Below are 20,904 nucleotides of genomic sequence, written 5' to 3' on the forward strand. Positions count from 1 at the left end.
CAGAAACGTGTTTGAATGGCCACCATTATGCTGATGGTAATGTTGAACTTTAGCAGCTGCACTTCAGGCCAAGCACTGACCCAATCTTTGTAATGAAGCCGAGTTAGGTGTTGGATTATAACACTGGAAAATGTTATAAAGTGAGATGAAAGGTTAGGGCTCGTGAGTTTTCAGCTTTGATATAAACAAGAGAAAAGAAAAGCCAAATGATGGATCCTTCAGTAAAGATTTCAAACTTCCTGGCAGTAAAATCCATCAATAGCTTCTTTTAAGGTGGAATATGTTTGTAATTCTTCCTTTTTTTTAAAAAATTGTCTTGCATTTATTTTTAAAGATGTAGTGAAGCTAAAACACACTTCTTCTCATTCCCATGTTATTCAACAGGCTGCTGACTTTACAGCCAGTAAAGAAAAGCTCATCCAATAACCTCAAACATTTGTGTTTTTTGATTCATATTTAAATTTAGGTAAAAGTTTTGTGGATATACTGACACAGAATTAATTGATTCAGCTTTTTTCTTCAAATTAAAGCACCACAATTAAACGTTCAGCTTTTGTTGAGTTTGGCGGCTCCTTTGGACAAAAGCGGTAGTGCTTTACCAGTAGTGTGGCAGGGTTCCTACCATCCACCTTGAAGTTACATAGTGCCAGTGAAGGCGATACAGACCCCTCAGACCATGACCGAGGTGTCATTAAACCTGTTGGAAGTTGATGTACCATCACAATGACTCTGGAAATATTATATTAAGGTGGAAAAGTTACATTGTGCTGCTTTAAATAAAAGACAGTTGTCACATGTCTGCCCTGCTCTAAGCAGTGATTTATGCAGTGCAGGCTGGTTAACAGAGGCTTTAATGGGGCGCATTTGAAAGAGGAACCACAAACGTTGGGCAGCTTCCTTTAGATGTGATGTTCCTTAAATTAATGGCCTGGAAATTCACACCAAATGTAGGAGTCACCAGTCAAAACTGGCATGTGCTGAACAGAAGTGAGCTCCCAGTGTGTGTGTGTGTGTGTGTGTGTGTGTGTGTGTGTGTGTGTGTGTGTGTGTGTGTGTGTGTGTGTGTGTGTGTGTGTGAGAGAGAGTGAGTATTCCCTGTGATCTTTATGAACACTGCTGCGGTCACTGCAGCGGTTTGAGCCCCACATAGCCGGAGCAAATGAAACTCATTACACCGTTTACGAGCTCGGAAAAGGAGAGGCGATTGAAATTCTATCTCATAAAGTGTGTGTGTGTGTGTGGGGGGGGGGGTACATATATGGTACCGGCTAGGGGTTGTAAACATGAGAGACGTGAGAGACTTGTGTGTGTTTATGCAGTTTTCTCTGCTCCACGTTAGAAACCCCCCCCCCCCCCTGACCCGGCGGGACGGCCGGGCCTTGTTTGCTCAGAGAAGCAAAGTTTGAGTTCTTATTTTGGAATCTGAACCGGGTGGTTGTTTTTGTTTATGGTTGTAAATTTTTGCCAAGTAAAAAAATGAAGAAAAAAAAAAATCACCAACAATACTGAAAAGCAATAAATCTCTGGGACACATTTCTTCCATGTTTTCTTTGTTGTTTTTTTTACATGTCTGTGTATTCCCCGTCCAAACTTTCCCATGTGCCCAGTCCTAACAAAAACCCAAGATTGATTGATGTCTCAGAGTGCAGCGCCACTGTACGAGATTGTACATTTTTGCTGTTAGGCAAATAATAACCAGAAAACGTCTGGTTAGAGAGAATTAAGTCTGAATTTGGTCTAATCTGAGATCCGCAGCTGAACAATATTACCAAGAAAGAAACCCGAGGGCAAAGATGTGGGGGGCGTCAGGCACAACAGCTCATATTTATATATCACAATAAGTAACTGAAGGTGGAAAACTAAGCCTAAGCTGCATTGTAAATTAGAATATGGAGAAAAAAAAACAAAATGGCAAAAGTTGTGAAGAAATGGAAAATGCAATAAAATAAAAGATGGATTTACTGTTCTTTGACTTTTATTTTATTGCAGACAGATACTTCAAGCGTCGTCTTATATAACATAATACATTTGTCCATATATCCATTCCTGAATTTCAGGCCTCAAAAAATATTCACAAAATAAAAGTTGGTTCACCAGAGCTTTCACTACTTCGTAATATTGTCATTACAACGTGGAGATTCTGACATTGAGGCTTCCTAGTGATGAAGCGGTTCAGGTGCTGTCTCCTCTTCTCTTCCTCCAACACGTCTCAGGTCCGAAAGTACAAGCTTGATTCGACAGATTTGTTCTTCCACAGTCACACCTTTGAACTCTCTGCAGAAGGTGTTTTGAGTTATCTTGGATGCATTGACGTTCCTGAAAGAGTTTTGGTTTTGAAGGCACCGTACATAATGTTAACCAGTTTTTCTGCATCGTCACTGCCATCACAGAAGAGTAAATTAGCTTTTACTGAGGACTTTCCAGAATGCTTCAACTGTTCAATGATATTTGGGCTCGTAGAAAGAGAATTATGCAAATCCTTGACAGCCATTCATTGAAGAACAGTGTTTTTTAAGCTAGTTCAGCGCTCAATATTCCCTATACATCCTTTAATGCTGAAAAAGACATCCTAGTTGCTGCTTTTGTCCCAAATTCTGATCACAGTCACCTCTTTGGAAATAATAACCTGATAATAAGCTCCTGATTGCCTTTTTCAGAAAAAAAGAAAGAATGCGTATTATATTGTGTTAGCAATACATATATATATATATATATATATATATATATATATGTGTGTGATTTGTTTAAAGTCTATGTCATATTACTATAGGACATTACTATAGGACAAGTTTGTCAACTGGTTAGTAATTTAAAAGATTTCAAACATAAGTTGAGAGTTTTAAAAGGTTTTTAAGGTGACAACTAGCCAGAGTCATCAGATCATAAATGTTATATAACCCTCATCCACTTGCAGGCTTATTAAAGCCTGGATTCAAATAGTGCAGGCACTGTCTGTCATTTCCAAACCCCACATAAACCAGTGATGTGATGCAACGAGCTCTGCGAAGGAAAAACAATCCACTACTGGCGTGGGTGTGGGCAGAGGTTTGGCTGCCAATATTTCTCTGTAATTTGTTTTTGGCTTGTTTTCTGATGCGGAGATGGAGGAAATAAATGGCGTTAGCCTTTGGATTTCACTGGCTTAGAGGAGAGTTTGATAAAGTGTTGTAGCGAAAGACTCGATTTTTAATACGTGCTGGGGAGACAAAAGTATAGTTGCTTGCTTTCTTTAAATTGCGTTAAACTGGGTAAATCAGGAAGCTTCCGTGCTCTGGTTTGTTTTGAACCCAGTTTAACTGCTCCATGGAAAGGAAAAAACTTCCCCAACGACTCTCATGCAAATCATCCCCACCAGTGCTTTGAATAGGGGTTTATTTGACCTTTACTCCTGACAAGTTAAGACAAACCCAAGGCTGTTCCGCCTCTCCTTCTGTTTTTCTGCCAAACATGTTTGTTCAAAGGTGTGCCAGCTGCACTTAACATTTGCGTAAGTCTTGTAAGGCCTTGTTCGGTTTTCAAATCGACGGGAACTGCATCCCCTCGGTGACCAAACGCGGAAGTTTTTCGATCAATTGCCATTTTTTTCTTTGGAACTTTGGAAGATAAACCCACATCGCCGTGGCCGTGTCGTTAGCATCTTCTGCTTATTTATCTGCTTAGATGGAAATTGCAAACGGTTTGTTTGATTTGCATAACGTCTCCCTCCAAGGGGGACAAAGCACGCGGGGCCCTCCACACACATTCTTCTCCTCATCAACATGTGAAGTGTCCCCCCGGTCAATGGCGGAGCGGATTTGCTCGCACAATAAAGACAGATGCCACCTTTTATCTGCTTAACGGAAGAGAGGCCGAGCGCGTGGCACTTGACCGCAGCGGTGCATGTCGTTGGCGCCCTAATGACGTCCTGCCTGCACGGGCCATTGAGATGAATGGTAGATGTGCAACGCACCAATTCAGTTCAGCGGGAGGGGGAGGAGGCTGGAGGTTTCCCAATGACACTTTTATGGAGTTTCTTCTTTTTTTGTTCACTAACTATTTGTCCCTGTTGCTGAATCAGTTCAAAGAAGAAGAAAAAAATGTTTTGTTCAGCATCTTTTATTGAGTTCAAGCTCCTGAAACCAAACTTTTAACCAGCAGGAGTGTACCGTGATGAGGTCTGTTGTTTACCTGATAAGTGGGGGGACTTGACAGTCTGTGAAATATCACAGGCTTCTTCCTTTTCTTCTATGGGCTCTAGTGCTCCAACCTGCCTGATCCATCTCATCTATCACTGCCCGTATTCATCAGCACCTTTAATGGCATTAAATGGGAACATATAGTTATGCAAATAGTCCACAGACCACCAAAGTCTCCGTCTCTTGAGTGACACGGACAAAGGCAGAGAGGTCTGAAATGGGTCTATTTGATTCCTGATAGTGTACCCCTCAGAATGAGCAACATCTGCCCCGCAGAGGAGCAGCTTCCAAATCCTGGAGCCTGCACGCGGATCTGGACGGGCTTCCTTTGGTTAGAGGACAAACAGTGGGAAAATCCCCAGTGAAAATGTAAAACCAGTGATGGATGGGTTCCCTTTCGGAGGTTCGGAGCTTGTCCAGATGTGTGAGGTTGTAGTGGGAGATTAGTTTATAAAACCACTTGCGTGCAGAGATTTGCCCGTCATTCCGCCCCCGCTGTCCAGCTGTGCATTCACAGATCTTTACTATCTTTACTATTTACTGATCCCATAAAGGGCAGCATTCCCATTTTAAGCGTTACCTTTTTCTGCATGTCTGAAGAGGTTACCTTTCCTCAACTTTGCCTGCAACCAGCAGGTCCCTACCGTCTCTGGTCACTGACTACGTTTACATGCAGTCAAAATTGGGGTTATTGCTAATATTCCGGTTACTGAAACATTCAGAATATTCCGTTTACATGCGTGAGCAAACAGGATTATCCCTGTATACATGGTAATTAATCATTCAGGATATCCCGATCAAACCAGCGACGCGCGGAGAACGTGATGACGCAATTAGTGTCATTTCCGTTTCCTCTTCCTGTATCCAAATTCAAAACAAATGCTGCTTCGCGCAACTTTTCGCTCACCTTCTTGTAAATCTCGCTATCCCCGTACTTTCTACCGTCCACAAATGCCAAAATGTTCATATCCTTCATTACATTTATGAAGTGATTAGTCTCCTCCTCACACCAAAAGTGTGGCGTGGTCTTGTGTTTCTCCATGTTTATAAGAACGTCCTGGACTCAAAAGACCAGGATTCCTTACAAACAGAGCATGCGCAGAAAACAAATTCATGTTCCATTTGATGGGGATATTCCGTTTGGCGTTTATATGACCGAATATTCGGGTTTTTAAAAACCGGAATATGAGCAAATTCGGGTTATTCAAAGGGGTTATTGGTGTTTACATGGCCGTGCAAATTTGGGTTATTGCCAATATTCGGGTTTTAAAAGGGTTATTGAGAGGTCACTGACAGATTTAGTCTGTAGGAGCTGAATAAACACCAGCAAAGAGATTTAAATCTGTACTTCCAGTGGGGCAAACACATCCCTGCTGCAGGAGGGACACCCAGGCCCATTTTTCAAAGGGTGAACGCTCTTTTCAATTGCTAAGCAAAAAGGGTTCCCAAATTGCTAGTTCCTCAGTCTTGTAGCAAAGTTGATAGTTAGGCGAATAGTCCCTTTCTTTTTCTCTTCAGTCAGAGCTATGCTCTTAGCTTTTTGGCAGTGTAGTGTTTATACGGCAGGCTGTCCAGTCATCCCAGCATTGATGAAAATCCTATTAGTCTAATCTCTGTGTGTAATTTTCAGTCATCCTCATGACTCTGTTACACCTTTCCACACTGCTGTTTCACACAGCACCTTTTTCACCTCTGTTATGCGTCTGCAACCCTTTTCCACCAAACCGGTTCCAGGGCTGGTTCTGGCCCAGTGCTGAGTTTGAAACCTCTTTTCTTATCATTTTATTTGTTATTTACTGTTTAATTGTTTCTTGCCGCTTTTAATGTTGATGTAAAGCACTTTGAATTACCTTGTGTTGAATTGTGCTATACAAATAAACTTGCCTTGCCTGGTCTAGAACCAGCTCTGGAACCGGTTTGGTGGAAAAGGGGTATTTTTTTATACCCCTTTTAAACTTTTAAACTGGACAACATGTTGCACCGTTCAGTCTCTGCGAGTTCACGCAGCCCAGCGAGGGAAGTAAAGTCCCCCATGCAGGGGCAGGAGAAACTAGCCATGTGAACGGTGCACGTGATCACATTAATGATATACACATAAATATGGTCTTTAAAACAGCTAAATCAGCTGTTGACTCTTTCCTCGTTGCAAGTTCAAGTGTTTGCATCCCAAGCTGTTGCTTTTATTTTCATGTTGTAATGTTCAACAAATAACAGAAAATAAGAGTTCAATATAAAATTATCCAGTAAATATTTGGAAATTTAGTATGCGTGTATTTTACATCAGATCCTTTAAACCCAGCAGTGATTAAATGTTCAAGGGGCTGGTTGGGGACAGAGTATTTGTGCCTGAGATGATGGAAATGCAGAAGGTAGATACTATAAAAAATATACTTTGCTTCCTGTGATGGAAAAAGGGTTGAAAATGAACAGATCCGCCCCACTGGGATGGCATTTTAAACAACAAAGAAGACCGATTCCTATTTAAGATAGAGTGTTAAAGAGGCTATATTACGCTTTTCTGTAAATTGCTTTCCAGGAACTTCTGGCAGCTCTAAAAAGTACTGAGGAAGTTGTCCTTGTTCTTGCGTCTGCACTGCAGGTTCTACAACTGTTTGTGGTTAATAAAACTCCTGTTTAAATGCTCTTTTTGAAGCTTCAGATCGGACGCTTCCCAGCACGAAGGAAAGCATCTGTCAGGCAGCTGCAGCGTAATCGGTCACAACAACAAACCGTGCAGTGAAATGTCCAGGTGACGGTGTAACGCCACTTGGGAAGTGTATGAGGGCCACACTGGAAATTCAGATGAAGGAATTATGACATCATTTTTTAAGAAATTACTGATCTTCCACCCAGAAGCTGACCATTATATCATTTCATCATAGCTATCATTGGAACCAGAGACAAAAAAAACCCCAATGAGGCTCAATTTTCACTTGATGAGCTTAGCTGCATGCTGAACTGGATGGTTCAGCATGCAGCTGAGGTGTCTTGCTTGGTACAATTTTGCTTAAATTCAGCTTAAACACGACGCACTACCAAAGAACAGCACTTTATTTTAGCACAGAAGCTATTTGGCTAACTTAACACATGCATAACATTTGAATATTTACTGCAACAAGGGTTACGACAATATGTCTTATGACTAATTTCCTCTGTGTTCATTTATAACACGCAAAATTGCAAGAAAACTGCAATTTTTGCCTCTATAAACCACCAACAAAGAGGAATAATGTGCAGGACTCTAAATAATCTGAACGGAGGCATTGACACAAGGTAAAAAACTGACCTTGATCCTGACAGGTCTATTGCTTTTCCTGGTTCTTGCCAGTGTGATCAAGTCAACTTTATTTCTATAGCACATTTAAAACAACCTCAGTTGACCAATGCACAAGGCTAAAGCTAATTAAAAGTACACAAATCGACAATAAAGTAAGCAGATAACCTCCCTGATGTATTAATCTGCCACAGCACATTGTCATCGGAACCTCTAATGGCGTTAAATGAGAACATATAGTCACCCAGATAGTCCACACAGGACCAAAGTCTGTCTCTTGAGTGACACAGAGAGGTCTGAAATAGGGCTGTTCGATAAATCGATTTTAAATCGTAATTGCGATTATGTAATTAGAACGATGTTAAAACGTGAAAATCGTAAAATCGATTTTTCACTTTTTTTATTTTTTATTTTTATTTATTTTTTTAACCTTTTCTGCACACATATTAATGATTGATGGAAATACCTCTCAATACCTGCGACAAATGCCCCATCAGAGAGGCTCTTTAGTGTAGGAGGGGGCGTTGTAACATGCCAGCGGGCATCCCTCAAGCCAGATGCGGTAGACCGGCTCGTGGTCCTTGCAAAAAACTTGCAAATGTAATGACTGACATTACACACCTCTACCTCCTTCATGGGTTGCATTATTATTTAGCATGCAAAGACCCAGTTTAGTTTAATTAGAAAATGTCTTGTTTTATTTAATTGGAAATATAACTTACTTTAGTTAGTTAGTTTAGTTACTAACTACTAACTAACTTACTGTATGTTTGCAAGTGCTGATTTGCTGATTTTTTTTTTCAGAGATAAAACTTTATATTTTATTATATTTTTTAAAACTTTTTTTCAACTTATTTTACAGAGTTTTGCACTTTATTCATTCATTTTGGGTTTAATAAGAGCAAATAAGAGCAAAGTTTGCTCAAATGTTCAATAAAAAAACAGCATATTTGAAATCATTTCTTTGCCTTTTGTCAATTCACAAAATAATCGTAATCGAAAATCGGATTTTGAGAGAAAAAAATCGAGATTTTATTTTTGGGCAAAATCGAACAGCCCTAGTCTGAAACGGTCTATCTGATTCCTGATAGTTAATTCTATCTAATAAGGCATAAAAACAGATGGTGTCAGTAAAACCCCCTCCTTCTCTGCCAAATGAGACATTGTGTTGAATCAAATCTAAACCAGAGCTTAGGAGTCAATAAAGTTGGCATGCCCAGACAAGATAGGGCTTGCAGCTGGCGTGATGTACCTAAAGGCTCGAAACAATGTACAATCACAACTCCTTCTTCTCTGTCTGTGGGGGGAAACCTGGGAAACAGCAGCTGGAACCACTGCTGGGCTTCCGATCACTTCTCCAGGTTTCTCCAAGTGGCTGCTTTGTGGTTGAGACTTCCACATCAGTCCAGATCCAGATCCAGTCCGGGGTTTGTGGATGGCAGACTGCGCTCACAGAAACACACACACACACACGCACACACACATATACACACACTCGCTTTTCAGTGAGGAGGAGAAAGGCACAAAGTGCTTTTTATTCAGCAGCAGGCTCGCTGAGGAGCAGAGAGAGTCTCTGCAGCCGCTCCGGGAACACGCTTCATCCAGACGCGCGTCAGGCTCCGCAGGATTTCTGCTTATTATCATCATCACTATTCTTCTTATTTCTAAAAACGCACTCCTGGGACTCTTTGGACACGACTATTTAAATCCGTTGCCCGCTTTTCTCCAAGGTAGGTCAGATCTGTGATGTTTTTCCCATCTTGACAGCAGTTGTCAGTCAGGGTGCGCTGTTTAAAGTTTCCTCGCAACTCTTCCTGAAACTAGTTGAAGGGTTTCTAATTTAAGTTTTAATTAATAATGAATGTCCACTATTGAAAAGACACAAAGTGATGTTTTTTTTTAATTGCATTATTTGGATGTGTGTGTGTGTGTGTGTGTTTGCAGCTCTTATGGCCACTTAATCAATCGAAATGAGACAAGTTCATTGAATTTCTCTAAAGCAGTAGATTTTTTTTCTTACTTAAGAGAGAAAAACTGGGGGTGACATGTGAAATCAGGCTGTTTTCCATCCTTGAATTGGCTTCTCATAAACCATCCACAATGTGGAGGTAATTAAGTGGAGTACCAGTGTGTCAGCGCGGGCCGCATGGGCCGCATGTGCCGCGCCAGAAGCCCGGAGACGCGGACGCTTCAATCTGCTGCCCCGGCTCTAATTGTGCTCCGTTGTTAAGGTTCAAGACCCTTCCTCGGTCAAAGGCCAATCTGATCAATTATATTTATGCTTAAATACTGATGTTCAGAAGGTGATTTTTCTTTTTTCTTTTCATTTGGTCACTTTAATACATGTTGTGGAGCTTTGCATCATATCTGAAATGAGGTGATGCGTTCAGGTGTAAACGTTACTAAACCAGCCTTGTGGTGAAATGAGTCTCCCACTTGCCATTTTCCAGGATGTATTTATTTGTTTGGCATTGCCTGCAGTATTTTTCTGTTTTCTGAATCATCCCCAGTCCAAGGTGAAAGCAACTCTGGTGTCTGGAGATGTTATTTCAATCAGCTGAAGTACATCACCCTCTGTTCTGATTCAATGACAACAAAAAGATGAACATATTTCTTGGCAAATTTGTTTTTAAGATACTAGTCTAACTTTTTTTTATTGATACAGTTATTAAAAAACATCAACAACAAAACAGAGTGCACACATAACATCTACTGTGACTGTAATTTAGTAAAAATTCAAAATCTGAACGCTATAGTATTGTTGTTTAATTTTTAAAGACCTTTACACTACTGAGATGAGAAGTCCTTATAATTAGTGACCTTAATATAACTATCAGTCATCACAGCAACTCAGACTGCTAATGGAATAATTTGCAAGCGAGTATCTGATTTCACAATGTCATAAAATTGCTGGAAGATTTCAGTAGACAGGTCAGCTGTGGACAGGAAAAAACACTGGCACTGCTCCAGTCCAGTTTCACACAGCATCCTTCCCAACCCCACTGAGTCACCACCCGACAAGGAGAGGAGCACCTCTGCCTCATTCTCAGTTTATTTATAAAGAGTCAGCACACCGGCCTGAGTGACAATGACTACTTCTGTCAGTGTCATTTTCCTCCCAAACACTTTAGTCTCCAGAGGAAAAACTATTGTTTGATCATTTTGACACTTCTGGAGTGAAGAGGGGATCTTCAGCGTCCTCGTTTCACAACCTCTGTGTGAAAGTGGCTTTTGATTGATCAGTATCCATCCAAAGTTGAACTATACCGGTTTTGAAAATAGTATGTTGTGCTTTTAAGAAAACAACTCTAATGCTATTTTTTGGTAGTTTTGCTCTACTTCCAATAGGAAGTTTTAACAGTCACAATTCTGCAAAAAAGGGGCATTCATGAATCATGATGTCTGAATTTGAAAATATGTCATTCCATGAGCCACTTGAGGTGTACTTTGATGTTACAAACCAATATCAAGCTAGAAATATGCAGCTTTTCAGTGTTTATCTATTCCTAGTTTTGCGTTATGGTGCATTTGCTGTATCTCTGAAATTACGACGAAAAAAATAAGTCAGGGGTCTAAAAAAGACAGGAGTAAAGGCTCAGTCCTCCCTCTACACTGCAAAAATAAATATCTAAAAATGCAAGAAAGCCTTGTTTCAAGACAATTAAACTTTTTTTAGACTGTTTTGCTGTTTTTCTACCTTAGACATTTTTTCGTAGTCCACTGATGAAGATATTTTTGCTTAAAATGAGACCATTTTGACTAGTTTTATGGAATATTAGGCTTATTTCTAGAGGAGCTGTTTTTGCAGTGAACCAACTGTCATGAAGTGAGCTTCAAAAAAAGTATCTCTGACATGATTTTAGCAAAGCATGAAAAAAAAACAACATTCAAAACTACAGTACAGAGTGGACCTATATATGAATATGAAAGGACGTGATGTAAATCAGAGACTGTGGAAAAAATGCTCAATATTGAAATTTTTGCAAAAAATCAGGGAACATTTTGACATAAATTTAAGTGTTTGCAATCCACAAAGACTATGAATCTCAGAGTTTCAGGAGGCTGCAGGTTTATAAACACTTAACGGGAATAATGAAAAAAAATATTTTTTTGGGTGGTTTCCTCTTGGATTTAACCTTTTTCTTAAACATAACCACATTAGGTAAACCTAAGCTTTTTACTCCGGAGTTTTCTAAAAACTAACACTAACGCACCCCAAATATTAGTGTAGTTGCAGCGTTAAAGTGCAGACTATCTCAAAAGCTGCTGCATTAAGGGCCTCGCGAGTAGTTTTAATCTGCTTCTTCTTGAATAATGAGGCTCAAAGTTATTGGGCAGAAACCCCATGTGCAACCTGGTCTTGACAGTAATCCGTCAATGAATAATGAACAAACACACCCACACGCACACACACACAAACCTGCCGCTGACAGATGTTTGGTATCTTTGTTTGTATCTTAACTATCAGTTGAGCGCAGCTGCATGCCTGCCTCCACTTCAAACATTAAGCCATGTGTGTCTGTGTGCCTGAACTTTTTGCATCAGTGTATATTTTTGAGTGCTAATCTCACTCAAAGGATAGCCTCATGATGTGGTGTGTGTGTGTGTGTCCATTACTGCACACATGCTGTTTGAACTGAGTGTAATATAAACCAGTTCAGGGACTATAATATGAGCCTCAAGGAGTGTTGTTGTGCATAGGCACACACACACACACACACACACACACACACACACACACACACACACTCAGAGTTAGACATATGGTCTGTTCTCAGGGCCCATATGTATTTATCCCCCCATGTGACCCAGTGGCTCTTTGAGATCCTCAAAGGCTCTGTTGTGTTGCGGATTCCTTTCACACACACATCCTACATGCACAGACCAATAAACACTCCCTAAACCCATTGGTGGCCACAGGCTGTCTCCCTGCAGCCTTTTCATGCTTAATTTGCTGTTCAATAGGTCAGGAGAATAAGCAGACACGAAGTGAACATGCACCAAATCAGCCTCAGATACATAGTCATGAGGTTTTCCAGGGTCCCTTTGTTGTGTGTTTCCCAGGCCGATGTTACCTCAGTGATTTGCCAGGTCCTAATAAGATGAGCGAAGCTTCCGTCGAGTCAACAGGGCCTTTGTTGTTGCAGTCGAAGGGGGCCACATGTTTGTCGGGAAATAACCACTTAAGATGTTTGTCGAGCTTTCCTCAGTTTAACTATATCTAACCACACTTTTACCACCCAAAAGTGTGTGTATACATTCCACATGACACCATTTGTTGCCCCCCCACGCGTGTGCATAGACTACAAAATCAGACTGACATTTGCCAAAACTGTAAGTCAAACAAGGTGACGTCCCTCCCAGGTCTTCAGCACAGTGGCAAGCCAATAAAAATGGCAGACATTTGGCCCATCCTCTGTTAGACTTTTAAAGTGTTGCGTCAGCGTGAATCATGTTTTCACACGCGACCACTGCCAGTCGAGGGGGAAGTTTCAGTGTTGTCTTTGCAAACATTCATTGAAGATTTAGGCTTAATGTGCCTTTAAGCCTGAGAAAAACATAATAAGTCTAACATTCAATAAATCTTGTGAGAATTGCCTTATTTTAAGCAAAAAGTCTTGAAAAATACTTTTTTCACATGAATTCTTGAATTCGTTTGTTTGTTCATGTGTTGTTTGGTCAATCAGGTCACAAAAAAATGTAAAAATAACTATCTGTATTCTTGAGGAGAGAAATAAGTTTTAAGTTTTGTCTCCAGCTAATTTCTCCTAACGTTTAGCTACTAAGCTAAACCGGCTTCTGCTATCCGTAGTTACCACGGGACATTAACTTCAGGTTTTATAACAGCGAACCTTCATAATCTCTCACCAAAATGATTTTGTCAACCAGATTCTGAAGAGCCTGAGTTAGTTTATCAGCTGTAGGGCTTGATTTTGTTTGTTTTGTTTATTTTGCAGATGAGAGCTAAGCTCGCTTGATGTCTCAAGAAACAAGTTAAGAAATTGAAATTGATTTAAAAAAATACACCTGCTAGCATTTATTTAGGTCTTTTCAGTTCAGTGAATGCACCAACATTTTTAATGAAAATAGCAATTTGTAGTTTTATTAAGAAGCTTCAACCATGTTTCTAGCTAATTGTTCTCATGACTTTTAACCATTAAGCTAAACTGGTTTCTGCTACCTGTAGTTTCCAAAAATGAGACGTGGATCATGAAAAATACATAAGCTTTTACATACTGAGAGTTATGCTGGATATGCATGTGAGCTGTTAAAAACATATCTTTAAAATTCACTTGTAAAGCAAACATTTAATGTATCCAGTAAAGTTTTCATTTCTTTGTTTAAATTGTAACTAATAGGCTATTTGTTTGTGTATTTGCTGTGCATTAAATGGTCAAAAATGTGCTCTGTTAGCACTCAGCTCAGTGTAGCTTAGCCAAAAGCCCTGGAAATAGATGAGAAACATCTGTTCTCGTCTCTTTTGTGGTCAATTTTACACTCTAGTGTTTTGTTTTATTCTGTCCATGCTACAAAAGCAAACAATGCGTTAATTATTGGGATTGCTTGACCTTTAATAAAAAGTTGTGGGTAGAGTTACAATAGTCGTTTGTTGCTGCTTTTAGACTCAAACAGAATACGGCTTCATATTACGGTCACAACTGTGGCCAGCCTGCACGTCTTGGGATTTTAAATAACTTTTTACATTTTATTCATCGCTCTTTTCCCATTGTTAGTTCATTTTACTGCTCATATGGTCCACGAAGTAGGGAAGAGTATTGTTAGAAAAGTGAGATGGGTTTGAAACACATGGTTTCTTGTTTGTGCAGGTAAGGGCGGGAGGGTTTATCGGTTATGGCACCGGTGCAACCTTATATTATGAGCACCTGCCAGAGGTAGAGGACAGGAACATGCGTCAGCAAGTTTGGGGTATCAATGTCCTTGTCTTATTTGATATCAGAAAGGAGGAAGAAAAGTCCTGTTGGTTTTAAGCTCACCGCCCAAATCTTGGATGTAAATCTATCAACTTTATCGAGGATAACACTGAATTTTTACATTACTCTGGGTTAATTCAATTTTCAATTCAATTCATTTCAATTTTATTTATATAGCGTCTAATACAACAGAAGTTGTCTCTAAGATCTTTCCAGAGACCCAGAACATGACCCCCGAGCAATTATTACGTAAACGTAACATGAACACTGGCAGGTAAAAAACTCCCCTTGTGGGAGAAAAACCTTAAGCCAAACAGCAAGAAAAACTCCCCTTAAAAAAATTAATGAGGATTAACACAGAGTCCAACATTACTGAGGTGAAATTAATCATGTAGCAATAAACATTGTTCAAATGTTCAGTATTTGGATGCTGTTCTGCAGCATATCGACATTTATCATCTCCCATTTTTTCCTCTCCCAAAGAAGTTTTATCACTCATAGCATTTATTTATTTATTTATTTTTTATTTATTTATTTTGCACAGTGATAGTACAATAATTTTTTTTTATCATATAAAGACAAATAATTTGTGCAGGAGAGGAAAAGAAGCCCGAAAGGGCTTATAAGAAATCCTCCCCTCAATACAAAATCACCAAAAACAAATCAGTCAATAGCAAAAGAATAGAAAGGAAAAAAGAAAAGGTAAAATAAACAAAGAAAAATACAATAAGTACACAAACAAAAATATCCATGAAATGGCAATTTAATTTCCGTAAGAATAGCCTGTTAATTTTGTCTAGATAAAAGATACCTCACCAAGCTGGTCCTAAACGTTTTTAAGGATGAGGCTAATTTAAGAGATCTATCTAAACAGTTCCAGAGTTGAGGGCCATGGAATTTGATAAAGGATTGGTGACTGCAGGTACGACAAAGAGGTAAAGGAAAGTTCTTCCCTCCTCTAACTGAATGAGAATGAATATCTGATGATAACAGAAAAAAATTATGAAAAGTTTATCCTCAGTGATGTCAGCAGCTGTTAAAGCGGGACTATTTGGTTAACCGGCTTATCTCATCCTGCCCATATCCCAGTGTGATGATATTGGATATGATCATCTTCTCTTCCTGGTTCCTCATTCTTCTTCTCTTGCAGGCTGGTGTTCCTGGTGATGACCTCACTGCTGCTCCCTGTCAACGCCCACGCAGTGATGAAGGACCTCGCTTCCTCCACGTCTCCTCTGACCTCCCTGCTCCACTACCCGTCTTCAAAGCCCTCCATCGTGCCCTTCTCCCCGTCGGCCGGTCCCGCGTCCTCGCCCGGCGTCTCGCTGTCCTCCGCGCCGCTCTCCAAGCCGCAGCCGTTCTGCCTGCAGACGGGGCCGCACCTCATCGCCAGCATGCAGCTGCAGAAGCTCAACTCGCACTACCAGAACCTGGCCAGCGCGTCCGCCGGACACCCGGGCCCCGGCGGCGCTCAGAGGGGCTTCGGCGCCTCGGCGCTGGGCTCGGGCGGCCAGCTCCTCGGGCCCGCCGGAGGCCTCGCGGGCAGCGGCGTGGGCATCGGCATGGGAAGCCAAAGTTCAAGCGCGTCCGGGATTATCGACTTTGACCCCGTGGACGAGGAGGTTCTCATGTCCCTGGTGGTGGAGCTGGGTTTGGACAGAGCCAACGAGCTGCCCGAGCTCTGGCTGGGACAGAACGAGTTTGACTTCATGTCCGATGTGCCCGCTGGATGCTGACCTATGAAAATCCCACATACGCAGATGCGGTGGAACTGATTGACAGAGCGAGAGAAGACTTCCCTTCCCGGTTTGCTTTTCTCTGTACTCCCTTTCATGGTTGATCCACGGAGGAAACAGAAGAGACACAGCGATAAAGAGATTGGACACATACTCTTGTATCTGTTTTGCTTTCATACTCGCTACATGTGGACCGGCAATGCAAAGGAAAGGACTCTTGCTTTTTTTTTGGTTACTTATATGGAATTTCTTGTCATTTAATCAGTAAATGTGTCATTACTGCCATCAAACCAATGATGGCCTCACTCTGATTTATTATTTCCCCGTTTCCCTTTAAAAGACAAAAAGCAAAAGCATTAGTGGAGTATGTTAATCTGTCATCTTTCCTCCCCTATGCTGCGGTAGTGGCTTCATAAAGACAATCTGATGGATGTGAGAAGGCTTGAAAGAGACATTCGAACCCACCTCGCAGAGGCAGAACCAGAAAGATGAGAAAGACACACCTGTTGGACTGGGTTCCCCCTCTTTTCTTTAAAGAGTCGTCTTCTGTCGATCCGATCGGCGTGCAAAGAAAATGGGAGCCACGGCTCAAAGAGAGATCTGCAAAGGGATGATGGCAAACACTGCGCTTCCTGTCTTCTCGATAAACAATATCTGACTGTGGTCTCATGGGAAAGAGACTCCTGTCTCTACGCTCCACAAAGATCTGATTGTCTGCGAACCCGTTATCGCAACGTTCTTCTTCTTCTTCTTCTCTTTTTTTCCCTCCCTTTTCTGTTGGAATTCAGTTCAATCAGTTGTATTCCAGTTACTTAAGACACTGGCTGATATCCATCAGGAGTGTTGGACAAGGAGTGCCTCTGTATCACCTCTACGGTCGGCCCGGCTTCTCTGATCGTAATGAATGAGATTAAGAAACGTGGGATCTTTTTGGAGCATGTGACATGAACGCAGTATATTTGGTGTGGCTATGAAGGGAAGCGGAGCCGCTTTGGTCCTGAGGTTAGTTAACCAGGTGTCGATGAGCCCGGGTGGTATCTCCTCCGATGAAGACGCCTGGCCTTGCGACAGGACCTCCTCATTTTCGTCTCCGCCCTTCTGCTTGGACGTTTATATCAAAACAGTGGACATAAACACTTCAAACAGACCTTACTGTTGCTGTCTTCATATGTGTTACCTGTTCTCCCATCACAAAGTCTGCAGGTTGCCATGGTGTCACTATGACACCTTCAGACGCGATCAGCTCGTAGAAGATATCTGATTTGATGTACCGCTAACGAGCATTAAAAGCACTTGCCTAATCACCAAAACAGCTTTGACCTCTTTGACATGGACATGGGATCTTTTGTGTGCATATGGGGGGGGGGAGTGTTGCCCCGTTACCATGTCAGTGTCATGTGATACAGTTGAACGCTGTGGGAAAAGCTAATGAGCCGACCCTGAGGTGGTGTTCTACGAAGAGCTTTTACACGTGAAACTAAATGTTAAATGATTGTTTTGAAGTGATTTCACAACTTGAAACTGTCTCTTTTATCACCTGTGACACGTAAACTGGTCATCACCGAGGTCAAAAACCTTTTCATGAAAGTGTTGTCTTGTTGTTTTATGTAATCAGTCTGCAGCAGAGCCGGGAGACCTCACTCCACCTTAATAGCCGCCTTACGGTTTAATGTGAGACGCTGTTTATCATGGGATGCATTCAAAGGCTGAAGGACTGTTCGTCAGGGCCGGACACCTTTTTATGTTTTCGTATGATTTGACCCGAAAGCCCCGACGCCACCAGACGAGGTCTGCGGCCAACCTCGCACATGATCTAGGGTATCACCGATCGGAGCTGACACTCGGCCCCTCCGCCCGCCTGCGGGGGTTTTAGCGTAGCCACGTCCTGCTGGGGACGGGCCCTGACATATACCTGCCGCGGTAATAAGAGACGCAGGACTACAAAGGCCTTTCACCCCCGAGGGTCTGTCATCTCTTTCATTCTGGGTCCTCCCGTCAGACCACACAAAACAGCACACCTGTCCGCCTGCATGCATGCAGACGGACACACCTGCACGAGCATTTGCATCGTTGCAAAAACACACGGGATGTGCGGCTAAAGCCTCGCAAAGGCACACGAGCACACATCCAAAACACAGGGATGGTATTACAGCAGAGAAATGGGAGTCGCAGCCATGAAACAGGCACTTGTCAGTTACACACTTCACAGGGTTTGGGGGGGTTTGTGTGTGTGAGAGATGAAAAAGTGGGTTTAGTTCAAATTTAAATAAATAAAAGCACCTATTGGTTGAAGGAAACCAGACACTAATTTATTTTGATATACAACAGCTTCTGTACATTCATGTTTGCTTTCCCCTCAATCCCTGCCGTTTCCCCGCACACGCAGTCCCACTGGTTTTTTCTTCTTTTTCTGCAATTTCTAAGCGTCTCAGTTACAGCCCCCGACTTTCTTGTCTTTCCTTAATGAAATGAGAGACCCGGCGATTAATGAAAGCCTGTTGAAGGAGTAATTTGACAGAATCCTTTTTCTTTTTTTCTTCTTTTAAAAAGGGGCCTCGGCGGTTATTTCCTTCATAACAATCGCCTCACTGACATGGCGAATAGAAAGAAAGATGCCACTCATCGCTTCCAAGGCCCACAGACAGACACTCTGATTCTCCTCTTCCTCTGTCTCGGTGCCTAAGTGGGTCAGAATAACATTCTTCGCGTCGAAGGGGGCCTTGTGTTTGTTTCCATCTGCTCCACATCGTCTTAAAGCCTTTGTGTGTGTGTGTGTGTGTGTGTGTGTGTGTGTGTGTTGCTTGCAGTCCAGTCTTAATTCCAGCTGTTTCAGTTTTTTTCCTGTGTGAACCAGAGGGTTCCTCCTCTCCCCCCTAGGGAAGGTGTCTTATACATATCCTTGAATTGTCATTTCCTTATTATTTTACTACAAATAGTTCACAAAAACTCCCAACACATACCTTTTTTCAACCCTTAATGTTCTTGACAGTACTTAAAATCTGACATCCAACCAGTTTGATTACATTTTCTGCTTCACAACCTGAAGTCTGGTGCATCTGTTGATGACTGGGAGGCATCGATGGGTTTCAAGCTTTGAAAAAACTGTAAATTGTAAACTGTCTCGAGTGAGACTTTTGTTACAGAAGTGAGCGTTAGATTCTCTTTGGTTCAGCTTGTTTTGGCTCTGCAGCATCGGTTCAAAATCCTTTGTTTTATTCTTTGAATGAGCTCCAAACAGACTTATAAAGCCAAGTATCCTCAGAGCACCTTAGATGAGCAGGCGGCACGCCTCTTCTCCTGCTTGATTTAAAGGATTCACAACATGCCCGCTCATGGTAATGATCAGTACTCTTTGGGTCCACATCTGCATCTGGCTCTTGCTGTCAGTGGATATTTCAAATTCCAGTCCGAGCTACATAATAAAACTAAGTTCAACTTTACCATTTGGTTGGATCATTCACAGCCATTGGCAAAGTGTATCGATTAAGTGCATCATCTGTCAGAAGAAAAGACCCTTAATTATTGAAGTTCATTGGAGGAGCCACCGCTAAAGGTGTTAAAGGTTACAGGATGTCTCACTGCCTGAAGCTTGCAGATAACAGATCTATTAAGTTTTAGTAAGTGATCAGATTAGTTTATAAATTCTATAATTTGCCTGATCAGTACAGGATCCCAAAACTCTTTTTTTTTTCTTTTTGGAAATGAATGAAGGGCTTTCATAGTATCCACAAGTGATGGGTTAGCCTGTGCATGTGTGTGTGTGTGTGTGTGTTTGTGGGGTGGGGTGGGGTTAGGGTCCTTCAGTAAATAATCCCCAAACACATCAACTACTCTGAACATCTTGAACCCAAGCAGAGATGTATCTGTTGAAAGGCCACTGTTATAAAAACTCCCCCGTAATTCATCATCCAGCCACATCTCTGCTGCCAGGCCCAGACAGACAAGGACGGCACTGATTCACCCTTGTTTTACTTTTTCATTACACTTACCTTCTTTTCAATCTGCAAATTAAGATCTCATGTTGTTGTTGGTTTCCCTTGAAGTTCATATTTCTTTTTCCCCGAGTTTTACCCCAAATGACATAAATTACTATTCAAAGATGACTTTTTTAAAGCACTTTTATTCAGCAGCTCTCACTTGTTCTTGTGTATGAATACGTAAGTGATCAAAAATCATATTGGAGAGAAAATGCTTGTATTTTTGTTACTGTTCAGAAGTTTGTGGAAATAAAGAAGGAGAAAACTAACAAGTGTGAATGTCAAGTTTACACACCGCATTTGTTTTATCAAGCAGCACCCTTTACTCAGCGTATACATTTCTATTTTAAACACATTTTTACAACTTCCATAACATTGTGATTCAAAGGTTTAAGGTTATTTACACTGAAGCTACATAAAATGTACTATTTTAAAGCATTTTCTCATGCATGAGTTTGTCCTAGTCTTAACAGTAACGTGCTGCCACCTGCTGGCTGGAAGTGGTAATTACACGTCTCAAAAGAGCATTATTACTAACAGATATCTTTAGTTACATTTTCTGCAGGTCATCAATCATATTCATATTTTTTTTTCTTTTCTTTTAAAGAAAAAACAAACTCTGATTAGTAAAGTTTAAGACATTGTGATTAAGAACTGAATAAGCTGCACAGACAATGTATTTACAACCGCACATCAGAAAATGTTGGAATAATATGGAAAATTAATTGATTTTTTTTAAAAGACAAAAACATTGACTTGTATTTAGTAAATTTTTTGGTCATTTCACTCAGATTAATTTTAATAAATACA

General features: G+C 41.1%; 1 protein-coding gene across 1 annotated transcript; it reads left to right on the forward strand.

Moving 5' to 3' along the window:
- The first annotated feature begins 9,005 nt into the window (after positions 1-9,005).
- Positions 9,006-20,387, forward strand: cited1 (Cbp/p300-interacting transactivator, with Glu/Asp-rich carboxy-terminal domain, 1). Its single transcript, XM_061710415.1, has 2 exons — positions 9,006-9,179; positions 15,532-20,387. Exon 2 carries the CDS (start codon positions 15,548-15,550, stop codon positions 16,115-16,117), a length of 570 nt encoding a protein of 189 aa, XP_061566399.1. The 5' UTR covers positions 9,006-9,179; positions 15,532-15,547; the 3' UTR covers positions 16,118-20,387.
- Positions 20,388-20,904: the final 517 nt, after the last annotated feature.

The sequence above is a fragment of the Cololabis saira genome, chromosome 20 (assembly GCF_033807715.1).
Source record: "Cololabis saira isolate AMF1-May2022 chromosome 20, fColSai1.1, whole genome shotgun sequence".
Lineage (NCBI taxonomy): Eukaryota > Metazoa > Chordata > Actinopteri > Beloniformes > Belonidae > Cololabis > Cololabis saira.

Bases quoted from the DNA above. Each gene is read 5' to 3' on its own strand.
- cited1 (XM_061710415.1), top strand. From the start codon at position 15,548: ATGACCTCACTGCTGCTCCCTGTCAACGCCCACGCAGTGATGAAGGAC.